A 16,919-nucleotide genomic window follows, 5' to 3' on the forward strand; every position below is an offset into this window, starting at 1 on the left:
TGTAGATCACTGGGGTGCTGGTGGATGTAGGTCACTGGGGTACTGGCGAATGCAGATCACTGGTGTGCTGGTGGATGTAGATCACTGGGGTGCTGGTGGATGTAGATCACTGTGGTGCCGGTGGATGTAGATCACTCGGTTGCTGGTGGGTGGAGATCACTTGGGATGTTGGTGGATGTAGATCATTGAGGTGTTGGTGGATGTAGGTCACTGAGGTGCTGGTGGATGTAGATCTCTGGGTTGCTGGTGGATGTAGATCACTGGGGTGCTGGTGGATGTAGATCACTGGGGTGCTGGTGGATGTAGATCACTGGGGTGCTGGTGGATTTAGATCACTGAGGTGCTGGTGGATTTAGTTCACTGGGCTGTTGGTGGATGTAGATCACTGAGGTGCTGGTGGATGTAGATCACTGAGGTGCTGGTGGATCTAGATCACTGAGGTGCTGGTGGATGTAGATCACTGTGGTGCTGGTGGATGTAGATCGCTGGGGAGCTGGTGGATGTAGATCATTGGGGTTTTGGTGGATGTAGATCACTGGGGTGCTGGTGGATGTAGATCACTGAGGTGCTGGTGGATGTAGATCACTGAGGTGCTGGTGGATGTAGATTACTGGGGTGCTGGTGGATGTAGATCACTGGGGTGCTAGTGGATGTAGATCACTGGGCTATTGGTGGATGTAGATCAGTGGGGTCCTGGTGGATGTAGATGACTGGGATGCTGGTGAATGTGGATCACTGAGGTGCTGGTGGATGTAGGTCACTGGGGTGCTGGTGGATGTAGATCACTGGGATGCTAGTCGATGTAGATCACTGGGGTGCTGGTGGAATCAAATCACTGGGATGTTGGTGGATATAGATCACTGAGATGCTGGTGCATGTAGAACACTAGTGTGCTGGTGGATGTAGATCACTTGGGTGCTTATGGACGTAGATCTCTGCGGTGCTGGTGGAAGAAGATTACTGAGCTGCTGGTGGATGTAGATCTCTGAGGTGTTGGTGGATGTAGATCACTGAGGTGCTGGTGGATTTAGTTCACTGGGCTGCTGGTGGATGTAGATCACTGAGGTGCTGGTGGATGTAGATCACTGGGGTGCTGGTGGATGTAGATCACTGGGGTGCTGGTGGATGTAGATCACTGAGGTGCTGGTGGATTTAGATCACTGGGGTGCTGGTGGATGTAGATCACTGGGGTGCTGGTGGGTATAGATCATTGGGGTGCTGGTGGAAGAAGATCACTGGGGTGTTGGTGGATGCAGATCACTGAGGTGCTGGTGGATTTAGATCACTGGGGTGCTGGTGGATGTCGCTCACTGCGATGTTCGTGGATGTAGATCATTGAGATGTTTGTGGATGTAGATCACTGGGGTGCTGGTGGACGTAGATCACCGGGATGATGGTGGATGTAGGTCACTGGGGTGCTGGTGGATGCAGATCACTGGGTTGCTGGTGGATATAAATCACTGGGGTGCTGGTGGATGTAGATCACTGGGTTGCTGGTGGATATAGATCACTGGGGTGCTGGTGGATGTAGATCACTGGGGTGCTGGTTGAAGAAGATCACTGGTGTGTTTGTGGATGCAGAATACTGGGGTGCAGGTGGATGAAGATCACTGTGGTGTTGGTGGATGTAGATCACTGAGGTGCTGGTGGATGTAGATCACTGAGGTGCTGGTGGATTTAGATCACTGGGGTGCTGGTGGATGTAGATCACTGGGGTGCTGGTGGGTATAGATCATTGGGATGCTGGTGGAAGAAGATCACTGGGGTGTTGGATGCAGATCACTGGGGTGCTAGTGGATGTAGGTCACTGGGGTACTGGCGAATGCAGATCACTGGTGTGTTGGTGGATGTAGATCACTGGGGTGCTGGTGGATGTAGATCACTGTGGTGCCGGTGGATGTAGATCACTCGGTTGCTGGTGGGTGGAGATCACTTGGGATGTTGGTGGATGTAGATCATTGAGGTGCTAGTGGATGTAGATCACTGGGATATTGGTGGGTGTAGATCAGTGGGGTGCTGGTGGATGTAGATCACTGAGCTGCTGGTGGATGTAGATCAGTGAGGTGCTGGTGGATGTAGATCACTGAGGTGCTGGTGGATTTTGTTCACTGGGGTGCTGGTGGATCTAGATCACTGAGGTGCTGGTGGATGTCGATCATTGAGGTGCTGGTGGATGTAGATCACCTGGGTGCTGGTGGATGTAGATCACTGGGTTGCTAGTGGATGTAGATCACTGGGGTGCTGATGGATTCAGATCACTGGGGTGCTGGTGGATGTGGATCACTGCGATGTTCGTGGATGTAGATCACTGAGGTGTTAGTGGATGTAGATTAGTGGGGTGCTGGTGGATGTAGATCACTGGGATGTTGTTCGATGTAGATCACGGGGGTGCTGGTGGATATAGATCACTGGGGTGCTGGTGGATATAGATCACTGGGGTGCTGGTGGAAGAAGATCACTGGGGTGCTGATGGATGCAGATCACTGGGTTGCTGCTGGATATAAATCGCTGGGGTGCTGGTGGATGTAGATCATTGGGTTGCTGGTGGATGTAGATCACTGGGTTGCTGGTGGATGTAGATCACTGGGGTGCTGGTGGATGTAGATCACTGGGTTGCTGGTGGATGGAGATCACTGGGGTGCTGGTGGATGCAGATCACTGGGGTGCTGGTGGATGGAGATCACTGGGGTGCTGGTGGATGGAGATCACTTGGATGCTGGTGGATGTAGGTCACTGGGGTGCTGGTGGATGCAGATCACTGGGGTGCTGGTGGATGTAGATCACTGGGGTGCTGGTGGATGTAGATCACTGAGCTGCTGGTGGATGTAGATCAGTGAGGTGCTGGTGGATGTGGATCACTGGGGTGCTGGTGGATGTAGATCACTGGACTACTGGTGGATGTAGATCACTGGTGTGCTGGTGGATTTGGATCACTGAGGTGCTGGTGGATTTTGTTCACTGGGGTGCTGGTGTATGTAGATCACTGAGATGCTTGTGGATGTAGATCACTGGGGTCCTGGTGGATGTTGATCACTGGGGTCCAGGTGGATGTAGATCACTGGGTTGCTGGTGGATGTAGATCACTGAGGTTTTGGTGGATGTAGATCACTGGGGTGCTGGTGGATGTAGATCACTGGGATGTTGGTGGATGTAGATCACTGATGTGTTGGTGGGTGTAGATCACTGGAGTGTTGGTGGATGTAGATCACTGAGGTGCTGGTGGATGTAGATCACTGAGGTGCTGGTGGATGTAGATCACTGGGTTGCTGGTGGATGTAGATCACTGAAATGGTGGTGGGTGTAGATCACTGTGGTGCTGGTGGATGCAGATCACTGGGATGTTGGTGAATGTAGATCACTGGACTGCTGATGGACGTAGATCACTGGGGTGTTGGTGGATGTAGATCACTGATGTGTTGGTGGGTGTAGTTCACTGGGGTGTTGGTGGATGTAGATCACTGGGGTGCTGGTGGATGTAGATCACTGGATTGCTGGTGGATGTAGATCACTGGGATGCTGGTGGATGTAGATCACTGGGGTGCTGGTGGATAGAGATCACTGGGGTGCTGATGGATGCAAATCTGTGGGATGCTGGTGGATGTAGATCATTGTGGTGCTGGTGGATGTACATCACTGGGATGTTGGTGGATGGAGATCTCTGGGTTGCTGGTGGACGCAGATCTCTGATGGGGCCTTTTCCATTCATCCTTTCCGTGAAGTCGCCTTGGCTCGTAGCAGAGTCAAGGTATTCTTTGAGTGTGCAGTCCCCTGATGGTCCTTCTCCAGTTTTTCCTAACCTGTAGTAATTATCCCATTCATTCATGTTGATGTGGCACTTCCTCAGGTAGGTCTTTATATTATCCTTGACCTACATTTTCTACCCTGCACTTTGCATCCTAGAGTTGACCCAATAGTAGTTGTTTTGGGTCTCGGGAGTCAGGCATACAAATGGTCCCATCACGATTGGTGTTGAGTTACTACTGTGGCTTTGGAGTTAATGTTTGCTTCCTCCAGGATGCTGGAGTGAGTGCTTTTGTTCTTTCAGCGACCTCTCAGAATCTTTCAGACGTATCTTTGATGGTGTGGTTCTCGGGATTTTCTGTGCCTGCTTTATGATGTCCATGACTCCACTCCACATAGCAAGGAGGGGAGGACTATGGCTTTGAAGATCAAAAGCTTATTGTTGATCTTGATATCCCAATCTTCAAAAACCCTCTTTCTCAGCCTGGCAAAAGCTCCACTCCACAGCGTGTTCTGTGATTTACTTCAAGGTCACTATTGGCTCTTGAAAAAAGTATGCTGCCCAGATTCAGGAAATGATCAGTATTCCCCAGAGGGATGTTGTCAACTTGGCTGGTTGGAGGGTTAGGAGCATGATCTGGAGCAGGTTGCTGTAGGACGTTGGTTTTTTGATGTTTAGACCAAGTCCCAGGAGCTTGTATGCTCTGGCAAAAGTATCTGTCATGCACTGCCTCCTGCTCAGAGGTACAACGGCATTCTTGCCTGCGTATTGGAGATCAATGATGGAAGCAGTTGACACCTTGCTCTTTGCCATGACCCTGTTAAGGTTAAAGAGCCCCCCCTTCTGTTCTGCATGTGGGAGGTCTTGGTCTGTGAGCTGAAGAATGGTGACAATGAAAACAGAAAACAGAGTTGGGGCAGTTATGCCCCCTGTTTGACCCCGCCCCGGTCTCAATTTGAAAGGTGCTGTTGCTGATGACTGCTCACTCATATCGTTGTGCAAGAACTGCAGGATCTTGTGGTACTTCTCTGGGCACCAGAATTTGGACAGTACTTGCCAAGGGGCAGGACGATTTACAGAGCCGAATGCTTTTGTAAGGTCTATGAAGGGCATATAAAATGGAAGATTTTATTCCTGGGCTTTCTCCTGCAATTGATATGCTGTAAAAATGATGTCAGATGTTCCTCTGGCTGGACAGAAGCGACACTGAGACTCAGGCAGCAGATCTTCTGCCAGAGGTGAAAGCCGGTCACGTAACATTTGTGTGTTTACCTATCCTGTTGTAGAGAGCAGGGAATTGCCTCTATAATTCCTGCAGTCAGCTTTGTCACCCTTTTTGAGGAGTGTGACAATCAGGGCGTCCTTGAGTTCAACTGGAATCTTCTTCTGGTCCCAGATCTTGACAAGCAGGTCATGAATATAATTTAAATGTTCTGCGCTACCTTCCTTGAGGATTTCTGCTGGAATTCCATCAGGTGTGGTGGCCTTGTTGTTCCTCAATTTCTTGCAAGTCGTCTGCACCTCTTTGATACTAGGAGCCTTACTCATGTCCTCCTTCATGGGTTGTTGTAGGAGCTGGTTGATGACTTCAATGAGGTCTGATGAGGAAGTCGAGGATCCAGTTGCAGAGGCCCACTTTTGGAGCTTGTTGTTTAGCACTAAGGGTGTTGAACACTCAGCTATAATCAACAAACAGCATCCTGATGTAGGTATTGCTGTTGTCCAGGTGATCCTAGGCGGAGTGGAGAGCCGTTGAGATTGTATCTGCTGCAGACCTATCATGGCGATTGGCAAATTGCAGCAGACCCAGGTCTATGCTGAGGCAGGAGCTGATTTTGATCATGATCAACCTCTCAAAGCACTTCATCACAGTAGATGTGCATGCAACTGGGTGACAGTCATTGAGGCAGCTCACCCTGCTCGTCTTGGGCACTGGCATGACTGTCCCCTTTTGAGGCAGGTAGGAACCTCTGACTGCAGCAGATCCCCACCAGTTTGTTGTGCACAGGTTTTCAGTGGCCGAACAGGTACACCATCAGGGCCTGGTGCCTTGCAAGGGTTCACCCCTCTCAAAAAATATTCTGATGTCAGCCTCCGAGACAGAGATCACAGGGTCACCAGATGCTGCAGGGCTTCACGGAAACCAGTTCTGTTCTCCCTTTCAAAGCATGCATAAAAGGTTTTGAGCTAATGTGGGAGTGAACATCTTACCTATACATAATGTTAGGCTTCACCTTGTGAGCAGTTATTTATTGATTGATTTAGAGATACAAATACAGCACAGAATATGTTATTCTGGCCCTTTGAGCCATGATGCTCGAGTAGTTCAATCTCAGTATCCTCTGTAAGGACATTGTCTGTCCTCCTCGAGGAGTAAGTGAGTTTCCCCAGGTGCTCTCATTTCCTCCCACTGTCCAAAAAGCTTAATTGGTCATTGTGATCAGGCTGATCAGGCTGATCAGGCCACTTTAAATCCTGGAGGGTAACCTGCGAGAGGTGTTTTTTTCCATGCATATCTTGCCTTTGGTTACAGAGTTTGTAGGTCTGAGAGGTGCTGCTAAGAGAAGCTTGTTCTGTAACTGGTCCACACTGCAGTCACGCTGCAATAATGGTGGAGGAAATCAATATTTAGAGGCCAGATAGATCCCAGTCCAGCAGCTGCTGTGTCCTGCTCCCAGCCCAGCAGCTGCTGTGTCCTGCTCCCAGCCCAGCAGCTGCTGTGTCCTGCTCCCAGCCCAGCAGCTGCTGTGTCCTGCTCCCAGCCCAGCAGCTGCTGTGTCCTGCTCCCAGCCCAGCAGCTGGTGTGTCCTGCTCCCAGCCCAGCAGCTGGTGTGTCCTGCTCCCAGCCCAGCAACTGCTGTGTCCTGCTCCCAGCCCAGCAGCTGCTGTGTCCTGCTCCCAGCCCAGCAGCTGGTGTGTCCTGCTCCCAGCCCAGCAGCTGGTGTGTCCTGCTCCCAGCCCAGCAGCTGGTGTGTCCTGCTCCCAGCCCAGCAACTGCTGTGTCCTGCTCCCAGCCCAGCAGCTGGTGTGTCCTGCTCCCAGCCCAGCAGCTGGTGTGTCCTGCTCCCAGCCCAGCAGCTGGTGTGTCCTGCTCCCAGCCCAGCAACTGCTGTGTCCTGCTCCCAGCCCAGCAGCTGCTGTGTCCTGCTCCCAGCCCAGCAGCTGCTGTGTCCTGCTCCCAGCCCAGCAGCTGGTGTGTCCTGCTCCCAGCCCAGCAGCTGGTGTGTCCTGCTCCCAGCCCAGCAACTGCTGTGTCCTGCTCCCAGCCCAGCAGCTGCTGTGTCCTGCTCCCAGCCCAGCAGCTGGTGTGTCCTGCTCCCAGCCCAGCAGCTGGTGTGTCCTGCTCCCAGCCCAGCAGCTGGTGTGTCCTGCTCCCAGCCCAGCAACTGCTGTGTCCTGCTCCCAGCCCAGCAGCTGGTGTGTCCTGCTCCCAGCCCAGCAGCTGGTGTGTCCTGCTCCCAGCCCAGCAGCTGGTGTGTCCTGCTCCCAGCCCAGCAACTGCTGTGTCCTGCTCCCAGCCCAGCAGCTGGTGTGTCCTGCTCCCAGCCCAGCAGCTGGTGTGTCCTGCTCCCAGCCCAGCAGCTGGTGTGTCCTGCTCCCAGCCCAGCAGCTGGTGTGTCCTGCTCCCAGCCCAGCAGCTGGTGTGTCCTGCTCCCAGCCCAGCAGCTGGTGTGTCCTGCTCCCAGCCCAGCAGCTGGTGTGTCCTGCTCCCAGCCCAGCAGCTGGTGTGTCCTGCTCCCAGCCCAGCAGCTGGTGTGTCCTGCTCCCAGCCCAGCAGCTGGTGTGTCCTGCTCCCAGCCCAGCAGCTGGTGTGTCCTGCTCCCAGCCCAGCAGCTGGTGTGTCCTGCTCCCAGCCCAGCAGCTGGTGTGTCCTGCTCCCAGCCCAGCAACTGCTGTGTCCTGCTCCCAGCCCAGCAGCTGGTGTGTCCTGCTCCCAGCCCAGCAGCTGGTGTGTCCTGCTCCCAGCCCAGCAGCTGGTGTGTCCTGCTCCCAGCCCAGCAGCTGGTGTGTCCTGCTCCCAGCCCAGCAGCTGGTGTGTCCTGCTCCCAGCCCAGCAGCTGGTGTGTCCTGCTCCCAGCCCAGCAGCTGGTGTGTCCTGCTCCCAGCCCAGCAGCTGGTGTGTCCTGCTCCCAGCCCAGCAGCTGGTGTGTCCTGCTCCCAGCCCAGCAGCTGGTGTGTCCTGCTCCCAGCCCAGCAACTGCTGTGTCCTGCTCCCAGCCCAGCAGCTGGTGTGTCCTGCTCCCAGCCCAGCAGCTGGTGTGTCCTGCTCCCAGCCCAGCAGCTGGTGTGTCCTGCTCCCAGCCCAGCAACTGGTGTGTCCTGCTCCCAGCCCAGCAGCTGGTGTGTCCTGCTCCCAGCCCAGCAGCTGGTGTGTCCTGCTCCCAGCCCAGCAGCTGCTGTGTCCTGCTCCCAGCCCAGCAGCTGGTGTGTCCTGCTCCCAGCCCAGCAGCTGGTGTGTCCTGCTCCCAGCCCAGCAACTGCTGTGTCCTGCTCCCAGCCCAGCAGCTGGTGTGTCCTGCTCCCAGCCCAGCAGCTGGTGTGTCCTGCTCCCAGCCCAGCAGCTGGTGTGTCCTGCTCCCAGCCCAGCAACTGGTGTGTCCTGCTCCCAGCCCAGCAGCTGGTGTGTCCTGCTCCCAGCCCAGCAGCTGGTGTGTCCTGCTCCCAGCCCAGCAGCTGCTGTGTCCTGCTCCCAGCCCAGCAGCTGGTGTGTCCTGCTCCCAGCCCAGCAGCTGGTGTGTCCTGCTCCCAGCCCAGCAGCTGCTGTGTCCTGCTCCCAGCCCAGCAGCTGGTGTGTCCTGGTCCCAGTCCAGCAGCTGGTGTGTTTTGGATGTTGTAGAGCTTCTTGCAAGTTTCTGGAGCTGCACTTATCTCACCAAATGGAAAGTGCTCCACCTCACCTTATAAATGGTGCAAAAGTTTGGAAGCCAAGGGCAAAGTGACATATTTGTTTGTTTATTTATTGAGAGATACAGCATGGTAAAAAGCCCTTCCATCTTAACAAGACTGCACCACCCAGTGATGCCCGTGTGAACAATGACCATAATAACTTGTACATCACTGGACTATGGGAGAAAATGGGAACACTCAGAGAAAACACACTTGGTCATGGGGAGAATGTGCAAACTCCTTATGGAGAGTGGGGGGATTGAACCCAGGTTGCTGGAGCTGCCATAGTGGTACACTAACTGCTACACCAGCGGTCCCCAACCACCGGGCCGCAGAGCATGTGCTACCGGGCCGCGAGGAGATGATATGATGAGTCAGCTGCACCTTGCCTCATTCCCTCTCACGCCCACTGTTGAGCTTGAACGCACACGAGGTCATTACGCACGCGTTGTCCATGTCAGTGCGGAAGAAGATCAACTCCTCGAGCTCGCAAATGACGGCGGGCTGAAAAGTATGTTTGACATAACATCTCTGCCGGCATTCTGGATCAAAGTCAATCTAAATATCCTGAGACAGCCACAAAGGCACTGAAAACGTTGCTTCCATTTCCAACATATCTCTGCAATGAATGCAACGAAAACTAAATTACTGAATAGACTGGACATAAGGGACCCCGTTCGAGTATAGCTGTCTCCCATCACCCCTTGACAGGACCGTGTTGTTGCAGGGAAACCAGCCCAGGGCTCCCACTGATTCAGCAATATTGGTGTGTTGCAATGATTTTATATGTTCATACGGGGAAAATATGCGGTGTGTTTAATATCCAAATGTTACTTAAAATGTTATGATGCTATTGACTTACAAGTGACTTATAATTGACTTATCACTATATTCATGTAAAGGAAATATGCACCATATGTTTAATATTAAATTCATTAGATAAACCCTTTTAGAAACAAAATTGAGTGTATTAGCCACTGAAAAGTGACTTACAGTTGACTTATCACTTATATTCCAGTCGTGATTAACACCCCCCACTAGGGTTACCAACTGTCCTGTATTTGCTGGGACATCCCATATATTGGGCTAAATTGGTTTATCCCATACAGGACTGCCTTTGTCCCATATTTCCCCCGCTAAGGTAGAGCATTCCTATGAAACCTTTCATGCCGGAATGGTGTAAAGCGAAGAAGCAATTACCATTAATTTATATGGGAAAAATTTTTGATTGTTCTCAGACCCAAAAAAGAACCTACCAAATCATACCAAATCACACATAAAACCTAAAATAACACTAACATATAGTAAAAGTAGGAATGATATGATAAATACACGACCTATATAAAGTAGAAATTATGTATGTACAGTGTAGTTTGACTGAACAGAATCGCCAAAACCGATTTGTAGGAAACAATGGGCACGTACACTCATGCGTACCGCATGTACGTGCACGTCATGCATGTGCAAGGCTTCATGGTCATGGTAGTCTTTCTCGGGGTAAACACAGTGAGAACGTTGGCAACCCTACCCCCCCCCCCCCCCCCCCCCCCCGGTCAGCCAGTCCGCAAGAATATTGTCAATATTAAACCGGTCCGCGGTGCAAAAAAGGGTTGGGGAGCACTGTGCTAAACTACCAAACCACCCTATTGACATGGTGGTAACTTGCTGCAGGATACTTGGGCCCTATTGCCATGTTGTTTACATAAATGGTCCGGTTGAGTTTCTGATCAATAGTGACATCCAGTTTGCTAATAGTGGGGAATTTGAAAATAAGATGGTGAGGTGAATCTAATTTGTCACATCAGCACATGCTTGGATGTTGTCCAGATTGTGCTGTCAGTTGGCGAAAGAGTGTAAGGTGGCGGTAGGTAAAAGATCCGGGCGTGAACTGAGGAGGTGTCGAGGGAACTGAAGGAGATCAGGCAAACAGAGTAAAATGTGGGTAAAAATTGTAGTATCAAGTGTGGCAGAATTACAGAGTTCTGGAATGCTGAGAGTGGGAAGTCCAAGTGACAAACGTGCAGTTAATTGGGAAAGCTCACAGAATGTTATTGTATATTGATTGGGAAATTAATACATTGGTGAGTCCCGACTTGGAGAAATGTGGACGATGTTTCTCAATTGGAAGGATGTGAATGTTTGAAATATTGTGGCATATCGGTGGGGAATATGTGAATGTGTTAGAGCAGTTCAGAGAGGGTTTGTGAGACTGAAAGCAGAATAGATGCACTGGGCTTGTACCATCACCTGATGGAGTTTGGAAGGATGAGAAAGAGCTCATAGGCTCTGAGGAGGAACAGTGGGGATGGGGTGGGTTGTGGAGTTTTTTCTCTCATGGGAGAACTCAGAGCTAGAGGTATAGAACTAACTGGACAACGATGAGGAGAAGTTTTTCTCACTCAGGGGAATAAGTGTTTGAGTATTAGAAGCAGAATCATATTGTCGGTAGGTAAGGTGTTTTAGGGTGGAGAAGCCGCTCACGGGGGATCTCACTGAATAGTGGGCCATGTTTAGAGTTGGATGAGCCAGTGCTCCTGATGCACATTATCATGCTAGAGATCTGAAACGGGATCACTGTGATCACAAGCTCACAAGAATGCTCTGCTATTGCATCTCCGCTATTTCCACAATTTATCAGATCACCTCTTCCCATCAGAACAATAGATTATCTTTCTTCCTTTTCTAAAGAAATGCCTCACCTACTTTAGTCACCGATGACTGCACCTACAGTGTAGATTTGGACAAGTGCCAGTGATAATGCTGGATGCCAGGAGCTTTGCAATGGACTTTGTTCAAACCTCCAGGAAGAACCCACCGGACAGGAAGTCTTCAAGACTAATTATGAGCCTTTAAGACAAATAATACATTGGCATTGGTAGAGTGAAAGAATTTACTGAATACACTCCTTCACTTCATTAAAGCAGCTCATTCTAACTGCTTCTCAATCCTCCGGCATGTTGACCTGTCCGATGGTTTAAGTTGTCACAAATGCAGTGCCTTATCTCTGTCACCTGTGTCAATGGCAGGAGGTACGTAGGAGTATCATCACCTTCAGCTTTCCCACCTATTCACAGCATCCCTAACTGGGAAATGCATCACTGTTATTTCATCATTACGCATTTAATTCCTAGAGCTTCCTTTACCACAAGGACTACAGAGGATCCCTCCCTCCTTCTATTTGCTGTCTTCAACACTCAGTAAAACAGAGGACAGAAAGAAAGAAATCAAAAAGAAAAAAGATCTCAGTGTAAATCCTCCATGGATGCTGCCTGACCTGCTGAGTTCCCTCAGCACTTTGAGTGGGTGCTGAAGGTTTCCAGCACCTGCAGAATGTCTTGTAATTTTTATTCCTGTTCCACACCCCCTTGCCCTCAGCTTCTTTCAGAACATCTCAAAACACTTTATAGCTAATGAAGTTTCCTTCAAACTGTGGATGCTTCTAAAATGCAGGGAAAACTGCAGCTAGGCTTCATCCAACAAGTTCTTGGGTGTGACAGAAAACAGACAACTTTGTTGTAGTTGAGTGCCTGGGGCATGTGAAGAACTGACTATCTGGAGGCTGGAGCTTCTCAGAGCAGGCAACACAGCACAAATCAATGTGTTCTCAATGTAACTGAGCTGGGAAACTCCCAATCTGTTCTACTGTTGTTTGTGGTTTCTTAAATGCACTTCACTAGTGACTTCAGATATACCATAAAAACATAATACCATAAAACGTAGGAGCAGAATTAGGCTATTCAGCCATCAAGTCTGCTCCACCATTCAAACATGGCTGATTTATTTTCCTACTCAACCCTGTTCTCCTGCCTGTGGCAAAGAATTCCACAGATTCACCACCCTCTAGCTAAAGAAATTCCTCTTCATCTCTGTTCTAAAGGGGTGTCTTTCTATTTTGAGGGTGTGCCCTGTGGTTCTAGACTCTCACACTATTGAAAACATCCTCTCCACTCTGTCTAAAACTTCCAATATTCAGTAGGATTCACTGAGATCCCATCCTCCCATTCGTTTAAACCCCTGTGAGTATAAGCCCAGAGTCATCAAGTGCTCCTCATATATTAACCCTTTCATTCCTGGGATCATCCTCATAAACCTCTTCTGAACTCTCTTCAATGCCAGCGCATCCTTTCATAGATACGGGCCTGAAACTGCTTGCAATGCTCCAAATGCAGTCTGATCAATATCTCATAAAGCCTCAGCATGGGATATTCTAGTCCTCTCAAAATCAATCCTAACACCTTACTACCAACGCCACCAGCAAATTAACCAACATTAGGACTCCCAAGTCCTTTTGCAGCTCTGATTTCTGAATTCACTCCCCATTTAGAAAATAGTGTTTGCCTTTATTCCTCCTCCAAAGTGTATGGCCATACACCTCTCTGCACTGTGTTCCATCTGTCATTTCTTTGTCCATTCTCCTAATTTATTAGTCATACTTAATTGATCCCGGGGGAAATTGGTTTTCGTTACAGTTGCACCATAAATAATTAAATAGTAATAAAACCATAAATAGTTAAATAGTAATATGTAAATTATTCCAGGAAATGAGTAATATTCAAGTCCTTCTGCATACTCTCTGCTTTCTCAACACTACTTGCCCTTCCACCTACCTTTGTATCATCCACAAACTTGGCCACAAAGCCATTAATCCCATCATCTGTGTTATTAACATACAACGTGAAAAGAGGTGGACCCAACACCAGCCTCTGTGGAACACATTGGAATGATTGGAAAGCTCTTGGCAGGTCACAGGTTGTGTAAAGTCCTGCCAAAGTACAAGTCCGTTTGCTAATTGATTCTGGCACTCCTTCCGACACATCCAGATTTTGTTTTTAAATCTACAGAGAAGTTTGAAATTAAATTGAGGAAGGAAGATGGTGTTTCGGTGAAATTTAAACAGCTGTTGGAGGACAGCAATGGCTTGCTCTGCGTCTGCAAGTTTCCTGTTGCATCTGACTGTGCCTCTGAGCTGCGACTGAATCCTGGTGACCATCTCAATGTCTCCTTCCACTTCCAGTGCAACAGAGCAAAGGACATTACTGTGGAAGCTACCAGGAATATATGTAAGTACACTCCCTCCTACCACTGTTGATTTAGAGCATGCTGAGTAGTTTGAAGTACTGTTGCCAATTTCCCTTTGCTTTATCATTATGTCATGATTGCAGCTTTAGTGAAATGCCAGGGTGGATCTCCTTAACTAGCTCCCTGTTGTACAGCAGAGGTAAAAATGCAAGCCAAAAATCTGCAGATGCTGGAAATCTGAAACAAAGCCTGGAAAAGCTCAGCTGGTCAGGCAGCATCTGTGAGGGCAGACCTGCCAACAGGATAGATGAGTTTCACAGAGTCTTATACAGATGCCAACAACACCCTTCCTATATCTGTAGAGCAGAGAGGTAACTGTTCCAGTTTTTTGAAGGAGCTGACTGATTAATCATAAATCCCCATTCTTTCCATGAAGCGCTGAATTACCATCCCTTATGAAGTACACTTCAGTTAATTTGCTTGGAGTGCGTTTTCAGGTAGTGGCCTCCAGGGACCAGCAATGTGTCATATCACACAGTAAATTCTCAGTTTCCTATTCCCTCCACTTGTCGGTGCTCAGTAATGCCCTGACAGCAGAGTTTAGACAACTGCCTGTTGCTAGGCTCTGTACACTCTGGAGTTAGTATCATCACTCACAACTGAGGACATGTTGACTAGGCCAGCACTTCGTACCCATCCCCAACTGATAGACAACCTCTTCAATCATATCAGAGGGCAACCAAGGGTCTCTAATATTCTTGTGGTCAGGAATCAGTTACTTACCAGGTCTGGGCAGCAGGTTCCTGTCCTAAATACATCAATGAACCAGGCAAATTTGTACAACCGTCCTATGACCACAAGACCATCACTGAGGTCATTCTTGTGAAGTGCCACAGTTGACGTTGCTGGAGGCTTCTGGGTCTTAGGATGAACGTGCTGTGTTTGAAGAGGTGGTTACTGCTATTGCACTAATGAATGCTCATTTTTGGATAGACATAGGTGCCTGGTCCATCCCGAGGCCTGTGGCTGGGTGAGAATGACAGTGGAGAATGCTGCGTTTGGTGCCAGGGTTCTTTCTCATCCGATCACTCCCTGTAACATTGATGGGGAGAAATTGTACCAGTTCCTTCCAAACGTCCCGTCCCAGTTAACATGACTCTCTGTCTGTCCTTGTTTTCTCATGTGAAGCCTGTAAAGACCAGGAGAAGTGCTCGGTGAAGAATGTCGATCTCATCCTGCCGGCTGAGCTTACCTCCTTGCCAGTACCTCAACAAACATTCAAGTGGGTCCTTGAAGCTCCACCTGAGATGACGATCGAGTTAGCTGCCAAACGGCTAAAGCTCCAACAACTTCTTCCAGGCCGAAGCTGCGATGGCAACTTGACTTACAACATGAGTACATTCTGTGAGAATGGGGCCAGGTCCACAGTGGGTCTCTTCTGTCCTGGCGGAGCAATGGAACTAATCCAGACCACTGACAGTGTGTCATTGGAACTTCTGACATCGGATGGGTGGAACTCCAGTGACCTAGACATCAGCCTGTCCTTCGTTCCACGTGTCACAGGTAGTACGCTAAGCTTGTGCTTGTCCTTCGTTCCACGTGTCACAGGTAGTACGCTAAGCTTGTGCTAGAAGGATGGTTGACTTTTGATTAACAGTAAAAAAATAGAGACTAAACTACAGCTTCAAGGAATTCAGTGTGGGTCAAAGATGTTGTTCAGTAGTAATTATTCTTTAAACAATAGATGTCAATTAATGCACATTGTATCACTTGTTCAGTGCCAAATTAAGGATATCGTCCTGTATGCCTGCCATTGTACATTGGGTCAGCTAGCGGCTGTATCTGCATTCTGTGATATAACTATGTCCGGATTGTGCTGTGGTAACACCAAGCACTCTCAGTTAGCACATAGTGATGTATAACACCATGGGCTTCTATCCTTACCCAGCAACTTCTGGTTAACTTGTGGAAATTTCTATTTAATTCACATGCCATTATCCTGTGACTCCTTTGAATGTTCTTGGTTGGCGTCCGAGTCTCAGCCATCTGTCACTGGGACTTAATACTTGCATACTATGTTCCAGGTGTAGGAATGGTCCCAATCAAACCTGGAGTCGTACTTCCCCAAATCTAGATCGCCTTCATTCTTCCAAATTAACTGATAACAGTGTTATGAACAACATTTAAAAGACACCTGGACAGGAAGGACTTAGCGGAGTATTGATCAAACACAGCCAGTGGGGTTAGTTTAGGATTTGGACATCTTGAATCTGCTTGGAACTGTTTGGGCCAAAGTGTCTGTTTCCATGTTGTGTGACTTGAAAGGATTGCTACATTGTTGGTTGAGGCATTGAACCGAAGTGGTGCTTGCTCATTCAACTGAAATACTGAAGGGGATAGGAAAAGTTCTCCCTATTACCCTACCGCAACATTTACCCTTTAGTCAAGCCACAAAACAGTGAGCCTGGACATTATTTTATGACTGTGTGTGGCAGCGTGCTGAATATAAATTGCTTGTGGGGTACGTCTCCTTCTGCCACATCCCCTCTTTTCCACCCAGTATCCAGATAACCTCTTCTGTACCCATTACTTAAGCCTCTACATCCTTCCTGTAATAGGGTGACCAGAAACTGAATGCAATGCTGCAGATGCAGCCTAACTAAAATTTTACAAAGTTGCAACATAATCTCCTTAGTCTTGGACCCAGTTCCTCAACTAATAAAAGCAAAAATGTTAAATGACTTCTTGACCACCCTGTCAATTTGTTGTAGCCAAGTTCAGGAGCTATGGACTTGGACCCCAAGATCCATCAGTAGGTCAACACTGTTAAGGATTCTATCATTATCTATATACATTCCCCTTTACACTTGATCTCTACAAGTGCAACATCCACCCTTACCCGGATTAAACTGCCATTTGTCCACCATATCTGAAACTGATTTAGATCATGCTGTATTTTTGGAATCTTTACACTCTCTACAACACCACCAATCTTTGTATCATCTGGGAATTTAGTTAGCCATCCATCCAGATTTCATCCAAGGCATTTTATATGCATATCCCTGCAGCACACTACTAGTCACAGACCTCCAGCCAGAATAAGTCCCATTAGCAACTGCCCTCTGCTTCTATGCTCAGGCCTGTTCTGACTCCAGGTGACCAAGTCACCACGTGTTCCATGCAGTACATCAGTAATTAGTTGCCAATAACTATCGGAAAATTTCACTCAGCTGTGTCATTTTCCCTCCCTTGCATCTTCACGCAGTCTGGA

General features: G+C 49.0%; 1 protein-coding gene across 2 annotated transcripts in view; it reads left to right on the forward strand.

The window, feature by feature from the left end:
* LOC140192966 (CUB domain-containing protein 1-like) overlaps positions 1-16,919 on the forward strand; it is a 206,270-nt gene that overhangs the window by 151,373 nt on the left and 37,978 nt on the right. For both annotated transcript variants that reach the window (XM_072250433.1, XM_072250434.1), the window contains exons 5-6: positions 13,471-13,689; positions 14,837-15,211. In XM_072250433.1, the coding sequence (XP_072106534.1) occupies positions 13,471-13,689; positions 14,837-15,211 (594 nt within the window). The remainder of the gene's footprint in view (positions 1-13,470; positions 13,690-14,836; positions 15,212-16,919) is intronic.

This window comes from Mobula birostris, unplaced genomic scaffold (assembly GCF_030028105.1).
Source record: "Mobula birostris isolate sMobBir1 unplaced genomic scaffold, sMobBir1.hap1 scaffold_321, whole genome shotgun sequence".
Classification (NCBI taxonomy): domain Eukaryota; kingdom Metazoa; phylum Chordata; class Chondrichthyes; order Myliobatiformes; family Myliobatidae; genus Mobula; species Mobula birostris.